At 44.0% G+C, this 27,786-nt stretch overlaps 1 protein-coding gene and 1 long non-coding RNA gene across 3 annotated transcripts in view; both read right to left on the bottom strand.

Moving 5' to 3' along the window:
* LYN (LYN proto-oncogene, Src family tyrosine kinase) overlaps nt 1–27,786 on the bottom strand; it is a 139,283-nt gene that overhangs the window by 33,621 nt on the left and 77,876 nt on the right. For both annotated transcript variants that reach the window (XM_032296117.1, XM_032296118.1), the window contains exons 8-10: nt 27,480–27,632; nt 14,219–14,401; nt 11,179–11,255 (exon numbers count right to left, since the gene is read on the bottom strand). In XM_032296117.1, the coding sequence (XP_032152008.1) occupies nt 11,179–11,255; nt 14,219–14,401; nt 27,480–27,632 (413 nt within the window). The remainder of the gene's footprint in view (nt 1–11,178; nt 11,256–14,218; nt 14,402–27,479; nt 27,633–27,786) is intronic.
* On the bottom strand, nt 15,968–19,657 carry LOC116563486. Its single transcript, XR_004274419.1, has 2 exons — nt 17,272–19,657; nt 15,968–16,935 (listed from the first exon to the last, which is right to left on the bottom strand). It is a non-coding gene; the product is annotated as an uncharacterized LOC116563486 (long non-coding RNA).

The following is a 27,786-nucleotide window of genomic DNA, read 5'->3' as shown; positions in this document are numbered from 1 at the left end:
CTGCGGGGAGCTGGCATCGAGTGGACGCAGAGTTTTTGTCTGGGAAGATGAAAGAGTTCTACAGATGGATGTTAGTGATGGTTTCTCAACAATGTGAATGTTCTTACTGCCAACAACTTCGACACGGTTAAAATGGTGTACTTTGTGTTTATTTTACCACCAGAGTTTTAAAAAGGCAAAAAATTTAAAACCATCCAGTTGTCCCTGCCTACTCTGTGGAACTTGGAGAGAGGGTGGCCAGAGACAGGAGGGAGGCCCATTAAAGGCAGGGCTGTCCAGGCAGACACATGGGCACCCTTCTGCTAAAAGCTATTTTTATCCAAAATCCAAATTTGCCTGTGCACCTCGAATTTCTTCTGTTTGCCAAACTGGACAACACCCGTAAAGAAGCAACTTTGGGGCACGATAGTGTGTGCCTGTAATCCCAGCTACTTGGGAGGCAGGAGAATTGCTTGAGCCCAGGAGCTCTGGGCTGCAGTGTGCTACACTAAGTTCGGAATCAATATGGTGACTCCTGGGAGCGGAGGATCTCTAGGTTGGTTAAGAAGGGGTGAAGCGGCCCAGGTCGGTTAGGAGTAGTGCTTAGGAGTAGTGGGATCGCACCTGTGAATAGCCACTGCACGCCAGCCTGGACAACATAGTGAGACCCCGTCTCAAAAAAGAAAAAAATAAAAGCGGCAACTGCAATGGTGCAGATGAGAGACGATGGTGACCTGGAGGAGGGAGATCTATTTTGGAAGAAGAAATGAGAGGATTTGCTTAGGAGTGGGGAGGGCTTGGCAGTGAGTGACCACTGGCTGAGACAGCCGTGGCTCAGGGGGACCCTGTGTGGCCACCTCCCAGGGCCTGTGGCTTGCCTAGGTGGAATGCTGCCTGTGTGCATGGGCTCTGAGGGTGGCCACTGGGGCAGGGCCTCTGGAGGGCTGTCAGCTGCGGGCCTCCTCTCCAGGGTCTTGCTGTGGGGATAGGATGAGGCCAAGAGGCAGCAACTGCGGCAGCAGCTCTGTTGGGGTCTTCCGCACTACGGTGGGCGGCCCTCTGGCAGCCCCAGAGCCATTGTGGCATCCCTCTGAGCCTTGCACAGGGTGTCAGGCTGCTGCTGAGGCAGAGAGGAGCTGCCTGTAATCCCAGCACTTTGGGAGGCCAAGGCGGGTGGGTCACGATGTCAGGAGATCGAGACCATCCTGGCCAACATGATGAAACCCCATCTTAAAAAAAAAATACAAAAAATAAAAAAAGAAACCATACCAAAGAACCTAGACACACCATTTCCTGGGGTGTCATCGAATCAGGGTGAGATCTGCAGAGCTGTGCTGGGTAGAGGCCCAAGATCTGATCGTCAGTGAAACATGGGGAAACGCATTCCAGGCACCAAACTGACCTTGGAATATACATTCTAACCAAACCCATTTCAACTGGGGGCAAGGCCTACTTTTGGTGACTCAGTTTTAAAACGCTTCTCATTGTGTTTCACAAAGCCCCAGGAGCTGCATAGCTACAGACACAAATGCTTCCAGCACACGTTCCCAGGGTGGGTGAGGAACACTGTTTTTCTACAGAAGTCTACAAAACCATATTTTTTAAAACACCAATAATTTAGTCCCTCTCTCAGTAATTTTATTTCCTTTTATTGCATCAAAGAAGAAAATCAATATGAACTTATTTTTAAAAATAAAAATGAGACTGGGCGCAGTGGCTCATGCTTATAATCCATCAGCACTTTGGGAGGCCAAGGCAGGCAGATCACCTGAGGTCAGACGTTCAAGACCAGCCTGCCAACATGGAGAAATTCAAAATTAGCCGGGCGTGGTAGCACACGCCTGTAATCCCAGCTACTCAGGACGCTAAGGCAGGAGAATCGCTTGAACTGGGGAGGTGGAGGTGGTGGTAAGTGGAGATTGCACCATTGCATTCCAGCCTGGGCAACGAGAGCGAAACTCCGTTTCAAAAAGGAATGAGTGCAGGGTTTCATTTAAGTGCAAAGAAAAATCATGGTTTTTCAAGAGTGTGCCGTGGCGAGTATTCAGGGGGGCATACAGGGAAAAGCGGCCACAGAGGAGAAAGAGAAGGGGGAAGAGAAATCAGCCAGGACTAGGGAGGGGGCTGTGCAGGCAGAGAACAGGGTTCTAGGAATCAGGAAGAGGGAGAGAGGCCGAGGCCTTGGCTTTCACCCAAACTATGACATCGAGAAGGGTCCAGCCAGGTTCTCAGGCTTCCCTGTCGCAAAGTCCAGTGGCAGTTTCCGTGTTCTCTGACTGTGCGTCAGAACTCCGTGTCACCTGCGCTGCAACCCCACCTCCTCCTTACAGGCCTGCCTGGGGCTGTCCTCTGCCTCTTCCCACACTCTCTACCGGACCTCATCCAACCTCTATTTATATGACCATCTGCAGCGCCAGCCTCCCTGAAGCCTCTAGCCCCAGACCTCTATACTAAAACGCCTGTCCACTCTAGCTGCCCATCTCTAGCTGATGTTTCATGGCACTTCAAACCCAGTCCAGCCAAACTAATTTCATCAGCCACTTCAGGCCCGCGCCCGCGATGCCAGTCCTCAGCTGCCCCAGGCACATTCCCTCTCTATTTCTGTGTGCCTGTGATGGGAAACACTGACCTCCCTCAGGCCCATCCTCCCCCCCTCATGCCTGGACTCTAGCTTTCATCCCTTCTAGTCATTTTGGTATACGGTGGCCAGGGCAATTTTTAAAGCACAGGTCTCATCCTATCACATTCCTGTGGCAATGCTCAGTCGATCCGCATTATCCCCAGGCAGCCTGCATCCGTTTCCTGACGCAGACCTCACACCTGCTTCGGGGCAGCATCAGGAAGCCACTTGGTTGACAGGGTTATCTCCAACCTTAGGCTAAACTCCTGAAGGTGCTTTTTGGTTTTAGTGAGGGGCGGGGAGGCGGCCTGAGAATCTAGCTCTGAACTGAAAAAGCTTAGAGTAAGTACTGCGCGTTTCAGGTGTACCCTTTAGAGATGAGCTCTGTTTGCGTTTGTTTTGTGTTTTAGAGGCAGGGTCTTGCTCTGTCACCTAGGCTGGAGTGCAGTGGGCGTGATCATAGTTCACTTGAGCCTCAACTTCCCGGGTTCAAGCAATCCTGTCCTTTCAGCCTCCCGAGTAGCTGGGATCACAGGCACGACCATCAAGCCTGGCTAATTTTTTTTGTTTTTTTGTAGAGACGGGAGTCTCACTGTGTTGCCCAGGCTAGTCTCAAACTCCTGGCCTCAAGCAGTCCTCCCACTTCAGCCTCCCAAAGTGCTGGGATTACCAGCGTGAGCCACTGTGCCGGGCAGACATGAGCTCTGGGCTAGAATGCAAACTCTCCCATTCCTTTTCCATCCCACCCTTCCTGATCTCAGTTTAAAAAAACAAGACAAAACAACAACAAAAACGGTAATAAAACAAAATCAGGAGCATGAAAAGCTGAAAACCCTGTGATTCTCCATAGTCAAAACAGACCAGTTTCTATAAAGAACACCTTGGTGTGTTGGAGGGGAACAGAGGTAACATGAACACATACTACAGTAAATACCAAAGGAGCCACTAATGACTAAAAGGCGTGCTTTGACTAAAAGGGTAAAACTGTAAGTCCTTTTGAAACTATTTGCTGAGTATAAGCATTTTTATTTTTTGCAAATACATTTTTAAACTAGTTATCTACAAAACAGTTTGCTTCTCCACAACTCAGAGTGAACATATCTAGTTCCCCTGCCCCCCATTTTTTTTTGTTTGTTTGTTTGTTTTTCTGAAACGGAGTCTCACTCTTGTCGCCCAGGCTGGAGTGCAATGGCACGATCTTGGCTCACTGCAACCTCTGCCTCCCAGGTTCAAGCGATTCTCCTGCCTCAGCCTCCTGAGTAGCTGGGATTACAGGCACGCGCCACCATGCCCAGCTAATGTTTTGTACTTTTAGTAGAGATGGGGTTTCACCATGTTGACCAGGATGGTCTCGAACTCCTGATCTCAGGTAATCCACCCGCTTCAGTCTCCCAAAGTGCTGGGATTACAGGCGTGAGCCACTGCGCCTGGCCTAGTTTCCTTAATGTCCATGTCTCTCAGAGTGCCCCCCAAGCTGTTCTCTCCATACACCCCCACTTGCACCCCCGTGTGCTCCTTTTCTGTCCTCTTATGCACCAGGTTCCCACAACTGAAGACCCATCCCTGCATCCAATCCCTTCCCAAGCTAGCAGGGCCAATCCTGGCTCTCAGGGTCACCTCTTCTAGGAAGCCCACCTTCCGCCTGCTACCCCACCCTACTATGCTCCATCCTCCTCCATGTATTCTGAAAGCAGCATGCAGTGCTGGCTCTGACAGCCCTTGCCGTATCTCAGAGCTGTACCCTGTCTTTTCCTGTAACTTACCTGCCCCCTCCTCCACGCCATGTGCCCTTTGCTCACCCCTCTCCACATAGTGCCTGGCTGTGCTCAGGACATGTGTGGGTGAAAGGGAGGGGGACACACCAAGAGGGTGAGGGGGGCGCAGGGAGAGCAGGCCCAGTGCTGGAGATAAAGGTCAGCTGGAATTTGCCCTTCACTACTCCCTTCAAAATGCTTTCTTTTCTTCTTTCTTTCTTTCTTTTCTTCTTTCTTTCTTTCTCTCTCTCTTTCTCTCTCTCTCTCTTTCTCTCTCTCTTTCTCTCTCTCTCTCTCTCTTTCTCTCTTTCTCTCTTTCTCTCTTTCTTACTTTCTCTCTCTCTCTCTCTCTCTCTTTCTTTCTTTCTTTCTTTTTTGAGATGGAGTCTTATCCTGTCACCAGGCTGGAGTGCACTGGCGAGATCTCAGGTCAGGACAACCTCCGCCTCCAGGATTCAAGTGATTCTCCTACCTCAGCCTCCAGAGTAGCTGGGATTACAGATATGCACCACCACGCCCGGCTAATTTCAAACTGCTTTCATCTCCACTTTTCAATTGTGGCCGACTGGGGATAGACTCTGCCTACTCCTAAACCATGTCAATTTAGTCCTAGCCTTGCAGGCTTCCACGATGAATACCCAAAGGGAACATTATTTTGTGACTTATGGTAGCACTCACCAGAAATTGCCACCCCTGATCAAAATAACATGAAGATAAGAGACACAGCTTGCCTGCAGGCCAAAAGCGGCACCACCTCTGCCATACACTTACCGAAAGCTTCTCTTGGGCACTAGAAAGCTTTCCAATCAAATTCAGAACAAAAATAAATTCTCCCTTATTTGCTATTTTAACAGCCAGTCATGATTCCTCTTGCTTAAATATGCAAAACAGTCCACCCCCACCTTACCAAAAAAATAGTTCCTGTTTTATACTATTTTTAAATGACAGTTTCCTATTCCTTTGGCTTTTTCAGAAGGAAACCGCGTATGATCCTGTTTTGCAATTCTGACAGTAACTCTTGTTTCATTTACCCATTTTCTAAGTGTTCATGGTCAAAGTTTAAACTGAAAACATAACCCTCATGATTCAAAAAAGATAAACAGAGCATTTAGGTGCCCAACATGTGGGTACTGCATCCAAGTGACCTATTTGTGCTCCTTTATTTCTAACAATGTTAAAATCTTATATTGATGTCATCTGCATAGTCTTGGAATTATTAATTTTAACTTTTGGGTGACGATTCACATAGGTAGTCTAAATAGAAGGAGATGGCCCTAGTCACGGAATGTGAGAGCCGAGGCTGTGGGAAACCCAACCCGTGCCTCCCACCTCACAGATGAGGACACTGGGGCCCACAGGGTGATCTTCCCCACGCAGAAGCAGGTTTTCTGGCTCTTCGCTCAGTGATTTCTCCATCATTAACATCATGTAGGGTCCATTCGCAAAATCACAGCAACATTTCTCAAATTCTGCAGAAAGAGCTCACCACCTGCTGTGTTGACATTTGTATACCGAGAAAGCCGAGGTTTCCAAGCATCAGCTCCAAGCGATGCCCACTTAGGGGCCATCACATCCTGACCACACGTGGCCCCTATACCCAGAGCAATGCCTGGCTCAGATTCCTCTATGAAATTCAGGAATGCCTTCTTCAGTGCTGGCTTTTTTTCTCTCTGAGGAGGCTCTTATGCGTAAAAGACTGATTGGGAATGTGTAGGCCTCATTAAGAGTCATGTATGAGAATTTCCATGTGGAGAGGAGATTACATGTGGCGTGGGAGCACATCTGACCTCCTGGTTAAAGCACAAACCACATCAGTCACCTGTGGCTTCCATTTGCCACATTCAATGCACACTCGACGTCTCAATGCAACTCTTCCTCCAGTTTAAGTGAACTAAACATGACGACGCTATCTATCAAAGGTTATTACTAATAAAGCCTTTGAAGATAAAGCAGTTGATTCACTGGGCTAATAGCCTTGAGGCGGAATATGAGCATTTCACACATCTCTTACATTCCTGACAAAGAGACAGAAGAAGGAGACCCACTTTGGATGATATTGGCAAATATTCTAGAAACTTCCCGAGAACTTCCCCCTCTAGATCATTCAAGCCTGATTTACCAACAGACTGGTGAGTTTCAACCAAGAGATATTACAAGGTATTCCCAATCTATACACTGTTTTCTTCCTCAGTAGCTACAGCTATGTGGGTGTGCTCAGAAAGCTCTGCTGTTAAAAGGCCTTCCTACTCAAAAGGTCGAGAACTTCATAGATAGACTCAGTTTTCCTACCTTCCTCATTTTACCAATTTCCACCCTAAAATGTGGCTTTAAATTTAATACTGGGGGCAAAATATACCTTGAGCATAACCTCCATCTAGGCAATAAAGACTTTTAAGGGGAAAAAACCTACAGAAAGCATTAATTCTGATGGTCAAAATCCGTAACGGGGGAAAATGCATATCACAGTAGTGCTGGGTGCAAAATGACCGTAGCAGCAACTGTAACCACGAGACAAGAGCAGCTGCAGAGGAAAGAATCTGTTATCTCGGGTCAGAAGTCCCTGGATCAAGTCCCAGCAATTCCGCCTACTAGCTCTGTAACCTTGGACAAGTCCATCTCTTGACCTGTAAGAGGTACTAAAGAAGAAAAAACATGCTTTCAAGGCTGTTGGGCTCAAATTAAATAATGAGGTGGAAGTGCTTTGTCAACCAGAAGAAGCTAAAATAAATTGTTACTTGTTGCCATGATAATAACAACAACTCTGGGTTTGCAATTTTGTTTTGTTTTGTTTTGTCTTGTTGTACAGGCTGGTCCTGAACTTCTGGCCGCAAGCAATCTTTCCATTTCAGCCTCCCAAGTAGCTGAGACCATAGGTGCATGCCGCTTTGCTTGGTTTGATTTTGCAGTTTTTCCTGACATTTAACTCAAAATCGTTTCATTTTTAGTAAGTTTTGCACTTGAGAGATACTGCCATCAAAGAGTAATAAATGCTTTGATTCACTTGGTCTAGATTACAAGATGATTTATTTGTTCTCCAAACTGCCACAGTACATTTTTCACTTCTTTTTCCTCTCAGTTTGACAAGTCTCTGATTCCATCTCGGCTTCTGATGAAGGAAATCCCCACTGGTTTTAACCCCTTTTCTTTCCAAGCTCATTTTTCTTCTCTGACATGGGGCGTCAAAGCTGGAAGGGAATTATGCAAAGCCTCTCCACTCTGAAAGTATCAAACTTCCTTTGCAAAGAGATATTTTCCTATTTCAGCACAGAAAGCACTACAATGCTTAACTTAATACGAAGAGAAAAGCAATGGCCAAAGCTGCTCTAGTCAGGATTTCTTGGTCTATGTTGAATGGGCTGTGGATGGTTGGAGAGTGTGGATTACACTTGGGTTCAGGCAAGTCTTTCAGAACTCAGCCTGAGACAGGAAGTGATGCAATCAGCTCTCACATGAACTGAGAGGCTGTCATGTGCACCCAGCCGCTTCCTGTCTCAATGGGCAACAGGGGAATGCAGAGGGGAGAGTAGGGCATGGGGAAGTGGGTCTTGGGGAGAGGGAAGAAGAGGCCAGATACAGGCAGTGGGAAAAGTCCCAACTCTGCCCCTCACAGTTTCCCGTATTCTTCTAGGGATGACCAATCTCCTAATGACCAATCTCTCATTGTGAAAATCTGCCAAATTAAACACCCCCTGCGAACACTGAATTTCCCAACTCTGACGCTATTGATAAGGGTTATGGAAGACAGCAAACCTCATCATTATTGCACAGCCTACCAACTGTTTAGAGCTCACACAGCAAATGGACTTCTATAATTCCTCTCCTGCTTTATCCCTAAATTTCCACCCTAAATAGTAAAGTGGGGGGAAGGCATAGAAAAGGTTGGATTATCAAAGTATCTGGGCACCAGGTATCTCTGTCACTCTGGGCCAGCTTTAATAATATTTACCATTGTCATGTTATTCACTGTGGAAAAGTGAGAGTTAATTAGTGGCACATGAAAGAAAAGAAAAGGTCAGATAATTTAGAGATGGCCTTCTCCGCACAGACAGATCATTTCAGAGAGGTGCGTGAAGGAGGAGGAGGAGCGCTGGGTAGCAGTGGTCATCAGTGAGGGCATTCCAGGCGGACCGGGAAGCAGGCGTAGTGAGCAGAAAGAGGAAGGGGAAGGTATGCCATTTCGGGCAGAAGCTGAAATGTACAAGCTCTACTACTTGTTGCCAAGGGTAAGGCCCCCTTCTCAAACTATCTGTATTATATTAAGCAAAGCCACAAGGGCATGAAGCAGACAGTGATTAAGGATGGGGAACAGGTGGTCTCATCAGCTCCACCTTGAGGGAACGACTAGGAAAGAGTCTGAGTGAGGATTGCACCTTGAGCAAAGATGAGCTCCAAAGGAGCCAGTGCTTAGCTGTAAAGAACATGAATTTTGTGCTGAACGAACATGCTGAGGGTCCGGCCGGCTACTGCTGACCCGTGACTCTCCCAGTGACATCGAGCAGTCCATGCACTTGAGCCAGATGTCCTGCGGGTTCTACCAAGGGGCCCTGCTAGGAAAGAGACCCTGCCCCTGTGAACATGAGCTCACGCAGCACAGGCTGGATTTGGTAAACTGGCTTGCATGGAGGCCAGTGGTGCTGGTCTTGACTGCCCTCAGCAACTCCTGTCACTGAGGGGGCTCAGCCCCATCAGCATTGACAGGAGAGTCAACTGAAGCCCCCTGGAATCCACGGCCCAACAATCACAGTCAATGTCAGCCTCTGTGGTTACCTTCCTCATAAGCTGCAAAGGTCTAGAAAGTAACTTCTCCCCCTATTTATTTCTAAGTCAGAAAAATTACTCTTCGAGGTAATGGTAGTAATTCACTAAATTAATGACTCGGCATAGAGGCCTTGCCTTGGACCTTAAAAGCTTTGACTATGTCAAGATAATGTCTTACAAGATAAGCCAGGCGAAACCCAATACAAAATACCCCTGTGACAAAACAAAGTCATTCTCTGGGTACAGTACACACCCCAATGTGTGTAATTTCTACCCTAAAGAACTGTGGGCACAGATCAGACCCCCAGCAGATGGAATGGCTGTGACCACTCAGGCCCTCCAGGCCACGTGTCCGGATGTTCCATAGCCCTGTCCAAGTGACAAAGCTTTGCTATACTCCTGAAGTCTCTTGGCCCACGGGGACACCCAAATCACCATCTGAGTAGAGGGCCTCATTGAACCATGTAAGTATAACCCATTTATCAGACTTCTGCTTTCTCCATTTCCTAATCTGTTTTCTACACAGGATCTAGAGCTGCCCCCAACCAGCCTCTTACTGCAGAGTGGTGGTTTTCAAACTATAGTTCTGGAAACCTTGGAACCCCATGGAGCCTCCCAGGGGCCCCAGTAGAGACTTTGAGGACAGGGTCGACAGGGCTGCTGGGTCCTTTCCTCGCCCCTCTGTTCTAACACAGCAATTATGCTTCTTTCTTATTAGATGCTGGCATTCCAGGGGACACTTGCATTTCCAACTCAGATAAGGAAATTGCTTGCCGAGTCCCAGAAGCGGAGAGGGCGCCTGAGCAGTGTGACTCACCCATCACACACCTTTACTGGAAGGATGGGCACTGCCCGCCCTTGGGTTTTCCCACCTTCCACCAGCAGGCTCTGAGGTGCTTGTGTCCATGCCAAGCATGTAACACAACATCTGTGTTTGATGTGACCCTCAACGCTATCTCCTTAAAGTAGGAATTAGCATTCCTGTTTTAAAGGCAAATAAAGAAATCCAAATAGGCAAAGGACTTTCTTGGAAGCAGTATGGCTATCGAGTGGCAGAGCCAGGACACAAACTCCAGTCTCCAGATGCTGAATGCCAGCTTAGCCCATGATCCTCTATTACAGATCCCGTGTCCAGCCCTATCTATGTGAGGTCCTTCACCTCTGTCCTCAAGCGTTCCTTGGATCTCACCTTCCCAAGAAGGCTAAAGCAATTTCCTAACTAAAAGAGGGTCTGAGAAAAGAAGTGGGAGCAAAAAAGAAAGATCAGAGGGGCCAGCCTTCCCTAGGACTTCTATAAATCTCCTTTGCTACAAACACTGGGCTTCATGGAACCACTCATTACTAATACTGAGAAACAAGCAAGCAAATTACTGAACATGACGAACGGACACAATGAAACTGATAAAAGTCAGCAGCTGGCATCATTCAAGTGTGCATTTCCTTAATATTTTGGGCACATTGTAGGGCTTTTGGATAACTGCCTGTGCTCTTAAATACACTTCAGGAAACATGTGATTCCAAAGTAAATAAACAGGCAACTCCTAGGCTAGTACTAAAAATAGTACAAATGAATATTTCACAGAATCCTGATGGCACATCCAACAAGAAGGACTGAGAAGGGAAGAGTAGGAAAGAGACATAGTTCCTCTGTTTTCAAGAAATGAAGGACTTAAAAGTATCAGCACATTCAATTTGTAACTTAAATAAAACATACGCATCGCATCGTTTAAAAGTTGCTGTGCTTACATAGTGTGGAACTGTCTCTCTCAAATGCTGAGAAAGTGATTGATTCAGCTGCACTGTTTCTATGACTTGTGAAACGAACATAAGTAGAAGGAGGCTGCTTGGCTAATAGAAGATGATACCCAGGTCAAAACTCGACACGTGCACAAGATCCATGAGAATCTCCTATTACTCTTTCCTAGAATTGTACTGTGGAGGGTCTTTTCTCATAACTGCTACTGGAAAACATTCAACGAAAATTCCTTCTCCCTGGAATAATAACTGCTTCATGAATTTGACACAGGGAAGCCTTTGCAAATGCACATGCACATTGGGCTTTTTTACCTGAGCAGAAAAGTCAATGAGCTTTGGAAGCAGCACTCTGCCACCTTCGTCGCTCTTCAGGAAATCCAGCAAACTGCCTACGGAGAAAGAAAGAAAAGTTAGTGTAGTTCAAACACAGGATAAAAAACATCTAATCCAAATTCACGTCATCATTACTATTAGAGCGAAACCCCCCACAAAATAATTGACTTTACAATTCTATGTGGTTATAAATCCTTTCCCTGACTTTGGTCAAACTCAGGACCCAATGTGAAACATGGCATGTGCTCCAGGTGGGAAAGAGTGAGGGTGGATACCACTTCTCTCTCTACAGCTGTCTGAGAACCATGCGTTTCAGAGTACCCGCCACCGTGATTCACTCATTGCAGCCTCCCAATCTTTAGCCAGCTCACTGGAAGACCTGCCCTCTGCAGATGGTTGACTAGGCTTGCTCCCTTCTGTATCCAGCAAAAAGCACAGAACTTGGCACATACTGTAGGTGCTCAATGAATGTTTTTTTGTGTTTTTTGAGACAGGTTCTCAGTCTGTCACCCAGGCTGGAGTGCAGTGGCACGATTACAGCTCACTGCAGCATCAGCCTCCCTGGCTCAAGCGATCCTCCCACTTTCAGCCTTCCACGTAACTGAGGGTGCGTGCCATCACACCCAGCTAATTCTTTTTAATTTTTATGTAGAGATATGATTTCAGCATGTTGCCCAGGTTGGTCTCAAACTCCTGGACTCAAGCAATCCTCCCACCTTGGCCTTTCAACATGTGGGGATTCTAAGCATGAGCCACCACGCCCGGCCTCAATGAGCATTTGATGAGTGCACTGTGCTTTGGAAAAAAGTGAGACCTACCTAAGAAGGAGTGTGCTGCTGAACGAACTCTCCATTGTCCTACGGCCTCCTCTCTAAAACAAGACTTGTTTTTCCCTAGAACTTTACGTGCCAGCCTCACAGGTACTCTTGGTCAAGTTGTTTACCTCATCTAGGTCTCTGTAAAGTGGGCATGTACTAGAGGCTGTATTAGACTTTTGGGGAGGATGTAATCAAAGGTTGCATCCAAAGCATATACCATGATGGTGAGCAGGTAGTAAGTGTTCAGTACACGTTATGCTACCTAATCCATGACACAGGAGCATAGTACTTAGCCCTCAGGCTGCTGAAAAGACTGAGTGAGGTCACACATGGAAAGCACCAAGAGCAGTCTGGTATATAGTAAGTGCTCAATAAATATAAGGCATTGTCGGCGAGGTATGGTGGCTCACGCCTGTAATCCTAGCACTCTGGGAGGCCAAGACAGGTGGATGCCCTGAGGTCGGGAGTTCAAGACCAGCCTGGCCAATGTGATGAAACCCTTTTTCTACTAAAAAATACAAAAATTAGCCAGGTGTGGTGGCAGGCACCTATAATCCCAGCTACTCAGGAGGTTGAGGCAGGCGAATTGTTGGAACCTGGAAGGTGGAGGTTACAATGAGCCGAGATAGTGCCACTGCACTCCAGCCTGGGCATTAGAGTAAGACTCTATCTCAAAAAAAAAAAAAAAAAAAAAAAGTAGACATTGTTACATAGGAAAACTCATATTTACACTTATCATTAAGAATTCTCTAAGTTAATTAATTCAACAATGCTTACTGAACTCTATAAGTCATCTGGCCCTGTGCCTGGTATCTGGGCTATAGCAACTCAAGCCACAAGGGCTAATTGGTTTGTTTGTTTCTTTGTTTTATTTATTTTTTTTTAGAGATGGAGTTTTGCCATGTTGGCCAGGATGGTTTGGAACCCCTGACCTCCAGTGATCCACCCACTTTGGCCTCCCAAAGTGCTGGGATTACAGGCGTGAGCCACTGCGCCTGGCCCTTGTTTGGAAGGACTGTGAGTGACTGATATTTTGAAATACTCACAGATATTAAATAAGAAAATGTAATATTCATCTTTTGAATCTATTCAGCTATGACATCATACTACCATCTCCACTGTGTATGAGATGATTGCTATCCTGGATCATTGCTTATGTTTATTCATTACTTCTGAGGACTTTTAAAAAATAATTTGGCAGTTTATTAGTATGTTTGAATCAACATCCTTCTTCCTTTTTAACCTCTAGTTCAGGAATGAACTGGAGGTTAAAAAGGAAGAAGGATGTTGATTCAAAGCCTTCTTCTATGTAAAGGTGATCATAGTGGAAGAAAAAATGATTGCTTGAAGTCTATTCTCCTGCAATTCTATGATTACATAGGAAGTTAACCTCCGCAAGTTTTAAAAAACATTAATATTTAAAAGTGGCACCCTGAACATTTAGATAATGCTGAAGAGGAAGATTAATATTAGATAAAGAACAAAAAGAGGCTGAGCCTGGTAGCTCACGCCAGTAATCCTAACACTTTAGGAGGCTGAGGCAGGCAGATTGCCTGAGATCAGGAGTTCAAGACCAGCCTGATCAACATGACGAAATCCTGTCTCTACAAAAAAAAAAAAAATTGGCTGGTTCATGGTGGAGCGTGCCTGTAGTCCCAGCTACTAGGGACACTGAGGCAGGAGAATCACTTGAATCCGGGAGATGGAGGTCGCAGTGAGCGGATATCGTGCCACTGCACTCCAGCCTAGGTGACGGAGAGAGACTCTGTCTCCACAAAAAATAAAAAAGAAAGAAAGAAAGAAAGAGGAATTTGGTACTGAACAATCTGTACTAAATCTGTAGTATTAGAATTCTGGGAATTCACTTTTCAAGTATATGACAAAAAGATTCTCTTTTGAAATACGTATTAATTCATTTGATAGATATTTATTGGGGGCTACTAGGTATGGGGTACTATTCTCAGGGTAATAGGTACATGCAGGCAGATGCAGAGAAAACAGGATTAGATTTCAATTGTGTGACATGGATTACTTCTGGTGATTAGGTTTATAAAAATGCTCTGTCTTCCCATATTTCCTGATTTTTCGGTAGTTGGTATACTGTTTGATAATTAAACTATCTGAGTGATCTCTGAACGCTTACACATTTTACTTTTTGCATTTGAAACCCTTGTAAGCTCTGGGTAGTGGAAGGAACTCACCCTTGGCCATGTACTCAGTGATGATGTAAATAGGCTCCTCCCTGGTGACCACGGCGTAGAGCCTCACGAGCTTGTCATGCTGCAGAGTCTTCATGAGGTTGGCTTCTTCCAGGAAGGCTTGCACAGACATCGTGCCCGGCTTCAGGGTTTTCACAGCCACCTTGGTACTGTTGTTATAATAACCTAGGAAGAAAAAAGAAGGTGGGGCATGCTTTATAAAACAGAAAATGTCAAACTTCACTTTGCAGACGCAGAGTTAGCAGAAAATTTAATTACAGATTAAAAAAATCTTTAGTTACTGGGTGCTGTAGCTTATGCCTGTAATCCCAGCACTTTGGGAGGCCAAGGCGGGCACATCACCTGAGGTCAGGAGTTCGAGACCAGCCTGACCAACATGGAGAAACCCTGTCTCTACTAAAAATACAAAACGTAGCTGGGCATGGTGGCACCTGCCTATAATCCCAGCTACTCGGGAGGCTGGGACAGGAGAATTGCTTGAACCCATGAGGCAGAGGCTGCAGTGAGCTGAGATTATATCATCACACACCAGCCTGGGCAACAAGAGTGAAACTCTGTCTCAGAAAGAAAATAAAAGACCTGCATTAAACACTACGTAAGTGATAAAATTAGGGGAGGCTAGATGAAAAGTATCTAGGAATTTTCTTTTTTTACCAAAAAATGCTTAAATTATTCAAAAATCAAAACGTTTTTATGAAATGATAGTAAAAAAAGTTTTCATTGGTACTGCACCATGAGGACTAATATTTTTCTTTTTTCGAAGACTGAATCTTGCTCTATTGCCCAGGCAATGCAGTGGCACGATCTTGGCTCACTGCAATCTCCACCTCCCAGGTTCAAGCGATTCTCATGCCTCAGATTGTTGAGTAGCTGGGTTTATAGGTGCCCACCACCATACCTGGTTAATTTGTGTATTTTTAGTAGAGATGGGGTTTCACCATGCTTGTCAGGCTGGTCTGGAACTCAAAGTGCTGGGATTATAGGCAGGAGCCACAGTGCCCAGCTAAGGACTGATATTTTTCTCTAATAATAAAATGTTTTTTATTCAAGACAAAAAAACAAACCTCTATGTCTGCTATAATCCCTTACATACGTATACATACACACACAGGCATATGCTCACATTATAATCCCCATTTTAAAGTACGGGCATATTTTATACATATACAGACACACACGTATAAATAATGGTCTGGAAGAAAAGACCAAAATACACCAAATGCTGGTTAGTTCCAATGGTGTAATTATGAGTGATTTAATTTGTTCACTATATCTTTAACTATTTGCCAAATTTTCTTTTAAAAAGATGTTATTTATAAAAATTACTTACATGAACTAAATTTTAAGTACAATATGATAGAGTCAAACAAGTACTTCCCAAGGTTTGCAGACAACTGGACTTGAAAAAGGATCCCCCACTGAAAGGATGGGGAGCCCCTCCCTCCACTCCTCCCTCACACAAAAGATACAGCAGGTACCTTGGAAGGCCTTCAGGGGAAAAGCCTGTATTTGCCCACCCAGCATTTCCCACACTTTCTTGACCTCAGAACACTTGTTCAAGTAGCTTCTCACACCACGTGGAACACACTCTGGGCAATACTGACTCCTTAGTATCGTCCCCCTGAGGCAACACCCTTCTGGGACTGGGATTGAGCAATTTGATCTTGACTTTCTCTTGGGAAAGCATTTTCTCAGTAATTTGGCAAAGCAGAAATATTAATAATTATATTCTTCCTTCCTTTCCTCTCTTCTGTTTCCATATTTCTCTTGGAAATGCAAAAAAAAAAAAAAAAAAAAATGGGGAGAAGGAAGTAGCAGCTGGCGGGGCCACTGAGAATCTCCCTGCAGGCTCTTGCTGTCTGGTGCACAACAACTGGATAGCACCTGCCCTAGGGAAAGGGGACGTGGAGTGGATGGTCCCCTTTTTAGGGGCAAGAATATCTGTATGTGAAATCGTAGAAAGATGACTGGAAGCCTGCTGAGTAAAATATTAGCAGTGATTATCCCTGGCTGGTAGAATTTGAAGTGACTTCTACTTTCTCTTGTTCTTTTCTATTCGGATTATATTTGTCCATGAGTATGTACTTTTTCTTTCTTTTTTTCAGGAGAGACAGGGTTTTGCCATGTTGGCTAGGCTGGTCTTGAACCCCTGACCTCAGCTGATCTGCCCGCCTCGGTCTCCCAAAGTGCTGGAATTATAGGCATGAGCCACCATGCCCAAGTATGTACTTTTTCATAAAATGATTTTTTAAAACAATAAAGAAATGTACTATGTATCTAATTCTAAGCCTTCAAACAGGCAAGAAAAAGTCTTCATTCACAGCTGGCTCTCAACCCCACCCAGTGATGTTTCTTCTGGTCATTAAGACTGATTCATCTGTTAAAATGTTCTCTTTTGTATTCCACTTTGGTTAATACTTAGGAGCTTGCAGTGCTCTATAGAAAAATAAGGCTAGGCAAGGTGGCTCATGTCTGTAATCCCAGCACTTTGAGAGACAGGAGGATCACTTGAGCCCAGGAGTTCAAGACCAAGGTGGACCCATCTCTAAAACAAAACAAAGCAAAAAAAAAAAAAAAAAAGAAAGGAAAAAGAAGAATGCAGTATAAAATAAGTGTTAGAACATATGGAGAAGATAGTAATACAAAGCTGACAAAAAAAAAAAAAAAAACCATCCTAGGTCCTTTTAAAAAGCCACCACCTGGGCCGGGCGCGGTGGCTCAAGCCTGTAATCCCAGCACTTTGGGAGGCCGAGGCGGGTGGATCACGAGGTCAAGAGATCAAGACCATCCTGGTCAACACGGTGAAACCCCTACTAAAAATACAAAAAATTAGCTGGGCATGGTGGCGCATGCCTGTAATCCCAGCTACTCAGGAGGCTGAGGCAGGAGAATTGCCTGAACCCAGGAGGCGGAGGTTGCGGTGAGCCGAGATTGCGGCCATTGCACTCCAGCCTGGGTAACAAGAGTGAAACTCCGTCTCAAAAAAAAAAAAATAAAAAAAAAATAAAAAAAATAAAAAAATAAAAAGCCACCACCTGCCTAAAATAGTGGAATTATGAATATATTAAATTGATCTGCCATCTAAATGCATAATTAAAAGAAATATGGCCTTTTCTATAAAGCTTCAGATTATTGTAAAGTACATTCCACCAACAAAAGGCTTTTAATGTTATAGTTAAATCAAAAAGGTTTCATAAAAATTTTTTAGTTTATAAACCCTAAACCTAACCCCAGCCCTAACCCTAACCCTAAGTTATATGAGCATGTTCATAGCAAATCATAGCAGGAAAAGACATGATATAAAATACACGAAAATACATAAAATACATGATACATGTAACTGCAAGGAAATGGCATCCAGTATATATAAAGAATTCTTACAAATCAATAAGAAAAAGAGAAAAAATAGGCAAAGGCTTGAATGGGCATTTCAAAAGAAGAAATTCATATGAGTAATAAACATGTGAAAGTGCTCAGTCTTATTAGTAATCAGAGACATGCAAATAAAGTCATGAGAAATCACTGCCGAGCTTAGCAAAAATTTTTAAAGTCTGGCAATATCAAGTGCTGGTGAGCACCTGCCCCTTGGGAGGGACGCTGGAGCAGCTGTCCTAGGCCCCATTCTGTGTTCTTTGCTGAGCATCACTGAAATTCAATTGCAGAGCTTCTGTGACAGTATGCAAGGGGCCCATGAAGGATGCTGAGTACACACTTCCTTCTGGGTAACCACCCACCGGCTGTGCTGCCTTGGGGCCCATATCTCTCTAAATACAGCTCTCCTAGTCAGAAAAGGGGACATGGGGACTGGCATACATTGCTAGTGAGAATCTAAGCTGGGACTGGCACTTTGGAAAACAAGTTGGCCGCACTTAGAAGAGCTGAAGATTCACACACCTTACGATCCAGCAAATCCACTCCCACTCACCCTACAGAAACTCATGCACGCTTGGACCAGCACAAAAATGTGCAGCACATTAGTCATAGCAGCCCAAACTGTGAACAATTCTGATACAGTTGGATGTTTGTCCCCTCCAAATCTCATGTTGAGATTTGATCCCCAGTTTCGGCGGTAGGGCTTAGAGGGTGGTATCTGGGTCATGGGAATGAATCCCTCATGAATGGCTTGGGGCTATCCCCATGGTAATGAGTGAATTCTCGCTCTATTAGTCCAGGAGAGAGCTGGTTGTCTAAGAGCAGAGCACCTCCTCCTGTGGTTCTCTTGCTCTCACTGTGTGACATGCTCGCACCCCTTTGCCTTCCTTTATGAGGGGAAGCTTCCTGAGGCCTCGCCAGAAGCAGGGGCAGGTGCCATGTTCCTTCTACAATCTGCAGAACCATGAATCAAATAAACCTTTTCTTTATAAGTTACCCAGTCTCAGGTATTCCTTAGCAAAGCAAAATGGACTAACGTGGACTCCAATTTTTATCAGTAAACAGTGAAATAAATGGATAAACAATCGCATAGCTTGAAAACACATGTAGCACAGCACGATATGGCATGAAGATGAATAAACCGTACCCACATCCAAAAGCACAGATGCATCTCAGCAATAAGACCTGGGATGAAGATGAATGAACCATAGCCACACCCAAAAGCACAGATGCATCTCACCAACAAGACCTGGGATGAAGATGAATGAATCATAGCCACACCCAAAAGCATGGATGCCTCTCACCAACACTGTAAGGCATAAAGATGAATGAACTGTAGCCACACCCAAAAGCATGAATACATCTCACCATGTTGAGTAAAAGAGGCAAGATATAAAAGAGCACATTTGGTATGATTCATTCATACGAAGTTCAAAAACAGGTAAAACTGAGCCATGTTTTGAGGGGGATGCATATGAAAGTGGGAAAATTACGAAGAAAAGTCAGGAAAACATCAGGAAGGTTGGAATAGCTGTTGTCTCTGGGGGACAGGTAGGGTGTGGGTGGGAGGGGATGGGCGGAGGGTGGGGGGTTCTGGGGCTAGCAAGTTTCCTCTGAGGTCGGCACACCAGTTTTTGCTTTGTAATTATTTGTGAAATTAGATATTTGTGTTTGCATTTTCTGTCTGCTTGTTACATTACATAGCAATAAAAGTTAAAAGAAACAAAACCATTTCCCTTTTGCCATCATAAAAACAATGGAGCTCACAGAGACTCTTACACAATAGAAAAAGATGAGTAAAGGATGAAGGAAAAAAAACATTTTGCAAGGTTAGGGGGGAAAGTTATCAGGAAATATTGCAGTTGCAGATATTTTAAATACTGATAAGGAGTTTGAGATGAGTGGTGGATAAAACAGCTGTGTAAAACATGGCTGAAGAACGGCAGCGGCTCCCAGATGATCTCTTAGGGGCTCTGACATTGAAACAATAGGGTGGTTTTCTTTTTTCTTTTTTTTTTTTTTTTGAGACGGAGTTTTGCTCTTGTTTACCCAGGCTGGAGTGCCATGGCGCGATCTCGGCTCACCGCAACCTCCGCCTCCTGGGTTCAGGCAATTCTCCTGCCTCAGTCTCCTGAGTAGCTGGGATTTACAGGCACACGCCACCATGCCCAGCTGAATTTTTGTATTTTTTTTTAGTAGAGACGGGGTTTCACCATGTTGACCAGGATGGTCTCGATCTCTTGACCTCGTGATCCACCCGCCTCGGCCTCCCAAAGTGCTGGGATTACAGGCATGAGCCACCGCGCCCGGCAATAGGGTGGTTTTCATCCCTGCAATAAAGGCACAATTTTTATTCAGTGCTCAGGATCAAATCATGTGTTTCTAAGATACTCTCCAGTAGTTTGAAAGTTCAAATTAACCTGGTCATGGAGATTTGGGTTGTCAATACAGATGAAATGTGATGTTAAAAAAAATCTTTTTGAGCTAGTAAAGCGTGTCTTGTGGAGTGCCACTTTGCCACAGTTAAAGAAAGCTTATGTGGCACCTTGAGAGACCTCCAATGCCAGCTGTGACTGGATTGCTAAAAAGCGCTCAAGTATGGCTCACGAGGTCAGGAGTTCAAGACCAGCCTGACCAACAGGATGAAACCCCATCTTTACTAAAAATACAAAAAATTAGCCAGGCATGATGGCAGATGCCTATAATCCCAGCTAATTAGGAGGCTGAGGCCGGAGAATCTCTTGAACCTGGGAGGCGGAGGTTGCAGACAGCCAAGATCACACTCCTGCACTCCAGCCTGGGTGACAGAGCGAGACTCTGTCAAAAAAAAAAAAAAAAAAAAAGAACACAAAACCTAAAAGTACAAAAATTAGCCGGGCGTAGTGGTGTGTGCTTGTAATCCCAGCTTCTTGGGAGGCTGAGACAGGAGACTTGTTTGAACCCAGCAGGCAGAGGTTGCAGTGAGCCATGATCACAGCACTACACTCCAGCCTACACAACAGAGCAAGACTCCATCTCAAAAAAATAAAAAAAAAGGGCCCAAGTACCACAAAATGGAGAGTGGTTTTTAAAAAATGCTTGCATCTGATTTTGTGATTAATCTCGAGGCAGTTGGCTCAAATGATAATTTATCAAGCAAAATTCAATTTAAAATAAGTTTCCTTCCTTCCTCAGAGTCTCTTCAGAGACCAGGCAGTCAGAGGAAACATCATCTGTAGCCTTGCTGCCCGGTCGGTTCCCTGGGAATAGGACAATCCACAGAGGAAGCATGTCACCCAAGTCAGATGTCACAAGGATCACACAAACAAGAGGAAACAGCTTGAAGCAGAGACACCTCTTTCTTTTATCCCCCACCAGCCCCTTCCCACAAAGAACAGGTCACTTCCTAGTATTTGTTCACTGCATTTCAGACCAAAAAAATGCAGACCATAAAATGTGATGGGCTGTCCATGAACAATTCCTTATGTTTAACAAAAATATTAACTTACTTGGTTAAGAGTGATATAATTTTAATTGTATTTTTTCTATCAGTGAGAACGGCTAGCCTGCTTATCCTTTGAGAAACAACAACTAAATTCTGGCAGCTCAAAATTGGGAGAGGGGGTATCCTTCAACCTATTTGTAACATAAAATCATCAATCACACCTCTTTTGATTATACTCCCAGTATTCCTCTGGTGTGTGTATTCAACATATTTAAATTGCACTTATCTGCACAATTTCTTTCAATTGTTCTGCAATCCCTCCAAGTTAGGTTTCATTAAACCCCACTTTACATAATGTTCTACCCCCTCTGTCATTTAAAAAGTTATTAGCAAATCAAGTAAAAAACACAATTTTAAAAGTGGGAAGGCTGGGCACGGTGGCTCGTGCCTGTAATCCCAGCACTTTGGGAGGCCAACGCAGGCAGATCACAAGGTCAGGAGTTCGAGACCAGCCTGGCCAATATGGTGAAACCCTGTCTCTACCAAAAAAAAGTGAGAAAATGACTTGAACATACATTTCTCCAAAGAAGATGTAGAAATGACCAGGAAGAACATGAAAAGATGCTCCATCACTGATACAGGAAACAATACAGGAGTTCCTCAAAATTTTTAAAATAGAAGAATTACAGGATTCAGCCATTCCACTTCTGGGTTTATACTCAAAGGAATGGAAAATAAGATCTCACAGAGGTATCTGTCCACCCATGTTCACAGTGGCATTACTCACAGTAGCCAAAGGGTAGAAACAACCTAATTGTCCATCAACAGATAAATACACCAAATGTGATACATGCATACACAGGAACATTATTCAGCCTTAAAAAGCAAAGAAATTCTGACACATGCCACAACATAGATGAACCTTGGAGACATCATGCTAAGTGAAATAAGCCAGACACAAAAAGACAAATGCTGTATGATTCCAATTATTTGAGGTACCTAAGGTAGTCAAGTTCATAGAGACAGAAGGTAGCATGGTGGTTGCCAGAGCCTGGAGGGAGAGGGCACCCGGGAGTTGGTGTGAAAGAGTACAGAGTCTCTCAGTCTTATCAAATGCAAAGAGAATCTGGAGACTGGTTGCATACAATGTAGACGCATTTAACACGACTGAACGGCACACCTAAATGACATTAAAACAGAAATGTTATGTCACGTGCATTTTACCACAGTGTTAAAAAGAGAATGAGCAAATCTATTCAAATGACGTATTTTCTCAAGATTTTTACCTTCTTTCAGACCGTCTAAATAAAAAGTAACCCCACTCTCCTCTCTTCTAAACCTGCTTCTCCCAGGCACCACCTGGATAGATGTTAAGTGAAAGTTCTCTCAAATCAAGTTGTGCGCAGGAAAGGACGAGAAATAGACAGGGGATTTGGTGCATCTGGAATCAGAAGCAGAGGTTTTCCCAGTCCCAGAAAGGACCCATGTGCTTGAGCTCGAGGTGTACAATTTTAGTGCAGACTTGCAGCTTAGGACAGAACAAGGGATGTAAGAAGGTCTGCCGAGGTGTGTGCCCCAGGCTACCTGGGCCCTGGCTTCCTGCCCCAACCTCTTCAGGCACCCCTGGAGGACGCACCGACACCACAGCTGACAGCAGCACTTTTGATGCCAGGCATCTAGGTTGGCAACAACTGCTTACAGCTAGTGCTCGACTTACGACCACGATTGGTTCCGACAGACCGGTTGTAACACGATTTGGTCGTAAGTTGAGTAGGCTATATGTACAGTACTGTGAAATGATGTTATAAAAATCTTTAAGTCATATGTTATCATAATTTTCTTTCATTATTGTTATATATCATAATTTTCTTTGTTCATTTTATGCCATTTGTATCATCTCTACACCATTTTGTTTCTTATTTTTACATTCGTCAGGTTTAAGTAAAACACTGCATTACCAGTACAACTGGTTTAATATTTGCAAAACATACAAAATTACAAAATACAGGTGCATACAAAAATACAAAATACAGGTGTAAAAAATACCATAGGAAACATTTTCCCAATTGCAAAACATATCAAAATATATCAACATGTACGAAACATTTTATTGGCCGCTGGTGCTTGGCTGCGGATCGTTGATGTCGTCATCTGAGGCAGCAGTTGGGGTTACCGGAGTTGGTTTTTTCATAAACATGGTGAGCTTTGTCTGAATTCTATGTTTCTTTTTTTCTTCATAAATTTCATGATACAGATGAAACACATCGTGTGCCATCCGTTAAATCCTTGCAAATCGTTCGATGTTTGGGTCCATTGCTTCAAAATATAAGAAGTTTATTCAGTAAAGATAAACCGTCTGAGAATCCCTTAATGGTGAACTTTCTGGCTCCTCCTCTTCTTTCTCTGCTTCTCTTCTTTCTTCTTCCGCCACTCTTTCTTCTTCCAGTTCGATCAGCTCTTCATTTTGTAAGTTCCCCGGATTCTTTGTCTAGCAACTCTTCGACATCTTCCATTTCACACTCCAAAGAAAGGTCTTTAGCGAGTTTTACTATTTTTTCCCAAATCGTTTCAAGTTCATGTTAACTGTCAAATCCGTCAAAATCATTAAAAGAGCGCTTAACACAATTTTTCCAGATGCCATTCATGCACTTTGCCGTCACAGCCTCCCAGGCGGTAGCGATATTCTTAATACACATCAAAATGTTGTAGTGTTTCCAAAAGTCTTGCAATGTTAGTTCTGAGTCAGCATCTATAGCGGATATTGCTTGAGCGAAGGTGGTTCGGAGATAGTTGGCCTTTCATGTAGCAATCGAACCTTGGTCCGTAGGCTGGATGAGTGGAGTCGTGTTTGGCGGAAGAAAAACAAATTTTACATCTGGATGGAGATCGCCTAGATGTGGTAGGTGTCCAGGTGCATTATTGAGTAGCAATAAAATCTTGAAAGGAATATCTTTCTCCAAACAATATTCTTGAACTTGGGGAATAAATCAGTTCATAAACCAGTCTTCAAACAATCCTTGTGTCATCCATGCTTTACGTTGAGAACGAAAGTAGATGGGCAGTGTGTGCTTGTTAACATTCTTGAACGCATGCGGGTTGTCTGAGTGGTAAATTAAGAATGGCTTCAGCTTAAACCCTGCGATGTTCCCGCCAAGCAGCAGAGTTAGCCTATCCTTAAATGCTTTAAATCCCGGCATGCTTTTGGCCTCTTTGTGAATATCAGTGCATGCTGGCATCCGTTTCCAAAATAATCCAGTTTCATCAACATGGAAAATCTGTTCTGCTAGATATCCCTCATCTGTAATTAATTCATCCAGACTATCAACAAACTTACGTGCTCCTTCCTCATCCGCACTCGCTGCTTCTCCAGTCACTCGAACGCTATGCATTTGGAATCTTTTCTTGAATCTCTAGAACCAGCCAGTGCTTGCTACAAATTCTTGACTGTAATCTTCTCCAGCATGCTCCTTCAGAGTCTGAAATAGACTTCTCGCCTTCATCTGCACAGTAAAAAGACTTAATGGTGTCCGTTTTTGAATTTGATCTTCCATCCAAATATATAGCAATTTCTCCATTTCGTGGATGGGTCCGCTTCGTTGCTTTGTTACAACTGTTGATCGCATGGGTGCAGAACGTTTCATAGCTTCACGAATTCTTTCTTTATCTTTCAAAATCATCGACACAATCACTTGCGATCACATTCACTTTCTTTCCTCCTTCGTACTGCTTAATTACCTTCATTTTTGTGTCGAGATCGATGGCCTTTCTTTCCTTCTTGGCAGGCTGAGGCGTAGACAAAGACAATTTCCTCTTGGTAGACATCTTGGGAGGGGTTTGATGAAAAATATCCAAGACACAAAACACAAATTGCTGTACCGAGTCTGGGATAACAGTTGAAATGGTGCACGCGGAGATGGTAGTGCTGCCGGAAGCTGGTCTGCACTGTCGTACGCCAGCTGGGCAACATTTGCGCTGCCAGACGCGGAGCAGTCGTGGCTAGTGATTGGGGTCATAAAGTCGAATGATCGTAAGTTGCATAGGTGGTAAGTCGATCAATACCTGTACAGCCTAGGGGCTTAGACAATCTTCACAAAACTCAGCAAGGCATGTCTGCACTTACAGGTGATCAACACAATAACAACAACGTCTATGTATGTGTGTATATATATAAAAGATCAAGAAAATTAGGAAAATATTAACAACTGGTGAATCTACATGAAGGGTATATAATATTCATTACACTATTCCTGCCTCATTCTGTAGATTTGGAAAAATATATACATATATAAATATCTTAGGAGGAAAAAAGAAGGCAAGCCTTTTTTTTTTTAATGAACAGATAACAGTTTTGTGGTTCTTCAAAAAATTTCATATAGACTTACCATATGCCCCAGCAATTGCACTCCTAGGTTTATACGCAAGAGAAATTAAAATGTGTCCACATGATAATTTGTATGTGAACATTCATACAGTATTATTCATAACAGTCAAAAGGTAGAAACAGCGGAAATGTCCACCAATGGATAAGTAGATAAACAAACTGTGGTATAGTCATGCAATGGAATATTACTCAGCCATAAAAAGAAAAAAATCCTAATACATTCTACAACACGGATGAACCTTGAAAACATTATGCTAGGTGAAATAAGCCAGATGCAAAAGGACAAATAAATTATTCTGCTTATATGAGGTACCTAGAGTGGTTAAATTCGAAGGCAGAAAGAATGGTGGTTGCCAGGGGCTGAGCAGTTGGGGGAATGGAGAGGTATTGTTTATTGGGTACGTTGTTTCCTTTTGGGATAATGGAAACATTTTGAAAGTAGATGAAGTGGTGGCTGCCCAACATTGTGAATGTACTAACTAAATGTCACAGAATTGTTCATTTTAAATGATTAATTTATGTCATGTGAATTTCATGTTAATAAAAAAAGAGCACATAGAAAAAGGAGGAATATGTTCTGACTTAGACAACAGAGTGTGCATGGGAAGAGACAACATTCAGAGTGAGCACTCACACCCGTGAATCTGCGGAGTGGAACAGAAACGGAGGATCTGATACACACTGCCAACCGGTTCTGACAGATGCCGACCCAAACGGAGAATGTGAAGTCACGTAATTACAGTTTACTGGAATTCTGCAAATATGTGCAGAAAGACTAACAGTGCAGTAAGAATTAATGATAGGCTGGCTCAGGATGTATTATGTTTAAAGACACTTCTTTCTGCTCAAGAAGGGCCAACAGGAGAAAGTGAGCAAGGCTGTGATCCCAGGGGCCAAGACTAGAGGGAAAACCTGGATGCAGAGGTGACAAGCCCACGTGGCCCCAGCTTCTGCTCCACTGGGGCTGGAGAGTGTTTAAAAGCCGTCTGTCCCTTCCATTTGGAAATCACATTTGCTTTCACTCAACAAAGCTGACACAGAAAATGTGACCCAGTCAGATGTGTGTGACCTAACATGTTACCCTTTCCAGAAATAACTGCACAGTCCGTTTGAGCCATTAAAAGAATATTATACTTTAACATTTTTGCTCTCAAAAATTCTTATCACCAAAGAAATTCACATTTACTATGAAAACTTATTTATTTATTTATTTTGAGGCAGGGTCTCACTGTGTCACCCAGGCTGGAGTGCAAGGGTGCCATCTCGGCCCACTGCAGCCTTGACCTCCTTGGCTCAAGTGACCCTCCCACCTCAGCCTCCCAAGTAGCTGGAACTACAGGCACACACCACGGCACCCAGCTAATTTTTTTTTATTTGTAGAGACAGTGTCTCCCTGTGTTGCTCAGGCTGTTCTCAGCCTCCTAGGATCAAGCAATCCTCTGGCCTCCGCCTCCCATAGTGCTGAGATTACAGGCATGAGCCGCTGTGCTCAGCTCACCATAAAAACTTTTTAAAAAGTGGGTAGACAAAAAGAATCCCCTGGAAAAAGGCCACTGCTATAATCTTGCTGCACTTCTTCCCAGCCTGAGAAGGCAATACTTAACGTTAAGAAATGACTTATTCATGATGTGACTCAGAGAACCTTAGAAACTTTCTCGCTGACCCTCAAATTGTAATTGAGGCTTTCTATTAAGCCAATGGGTCCCAGCCCTAAGAATACCTTTCCCTGAGATGGAAGTAAATTTCTTGCACTTGAAATGTGCATCCAGAGAATCTGGTGATGAGGGAATCACAAAGAAATGGGCAGAATGATCAAGATAAATATCCATTACTTCCCTTCTTACAAACACTAAGAGAATTATTAAGTCACAAGAAAGAGCCAGAGCTGCAGTGAATAGATTTTGCAGGCCATTTCTCAGCCCCAGATGGACAGAGGAAAACAAAAGGAAATGGTGCTTCTGACATAATTTAGTGTCTGGCTCAGAAGCTGATAGAAATTGGCTTCAGCCTTTGCTTCTCCTGTCACCACCTCTGGAAGGACAGAGGCCCCCACACCATACACTTACCCATCCAGACTTCCCCAAACTGCCCAGCACCGAGCCGTTTCACCAACTTGATGGACTCCCTGGGGATCTCCCAGGCATCTTTATCCCACGGCTTCTGTGGCTTGGGACTGATACAAGCCTTCTCTAGTCTTCTGCACAAGCCATCTGACTGCTCTATTTTGAAAGGGAAAATTAAGGTTAAGAAACGCAATACTTTGTACTTTACCTGTGTCTATAAAAAAGGGTTTGAACTAGTAGCCTTAGAGTGTCCAACCTGCCACAGTCTATGAACAAAATGCTTATGAGAAGCATCCTTCCCATAACTGTG

The sequence above is a fragment of the Sapajus apella genome, unplaced genomic scaffold, assembly GCF_009761245.1.
Source record: "Sapajus apella isolate SASKATOON/1434 unplaced genomic scaffold, GSC_monkey_1.0 scaffold35, whole genome shotgun sequence".
Taxonomy (NCBI): Eukaryota; Metazoa; Chordata; class Mammalia; order Primates; family Cebidae; genus Sapajus; species Sapajus apella.
The sequence above is the reverse complement of the archived record's forward strand: the minus strand, read 5'-3'. Positions and strand labels throughout refer to the sequence as shown.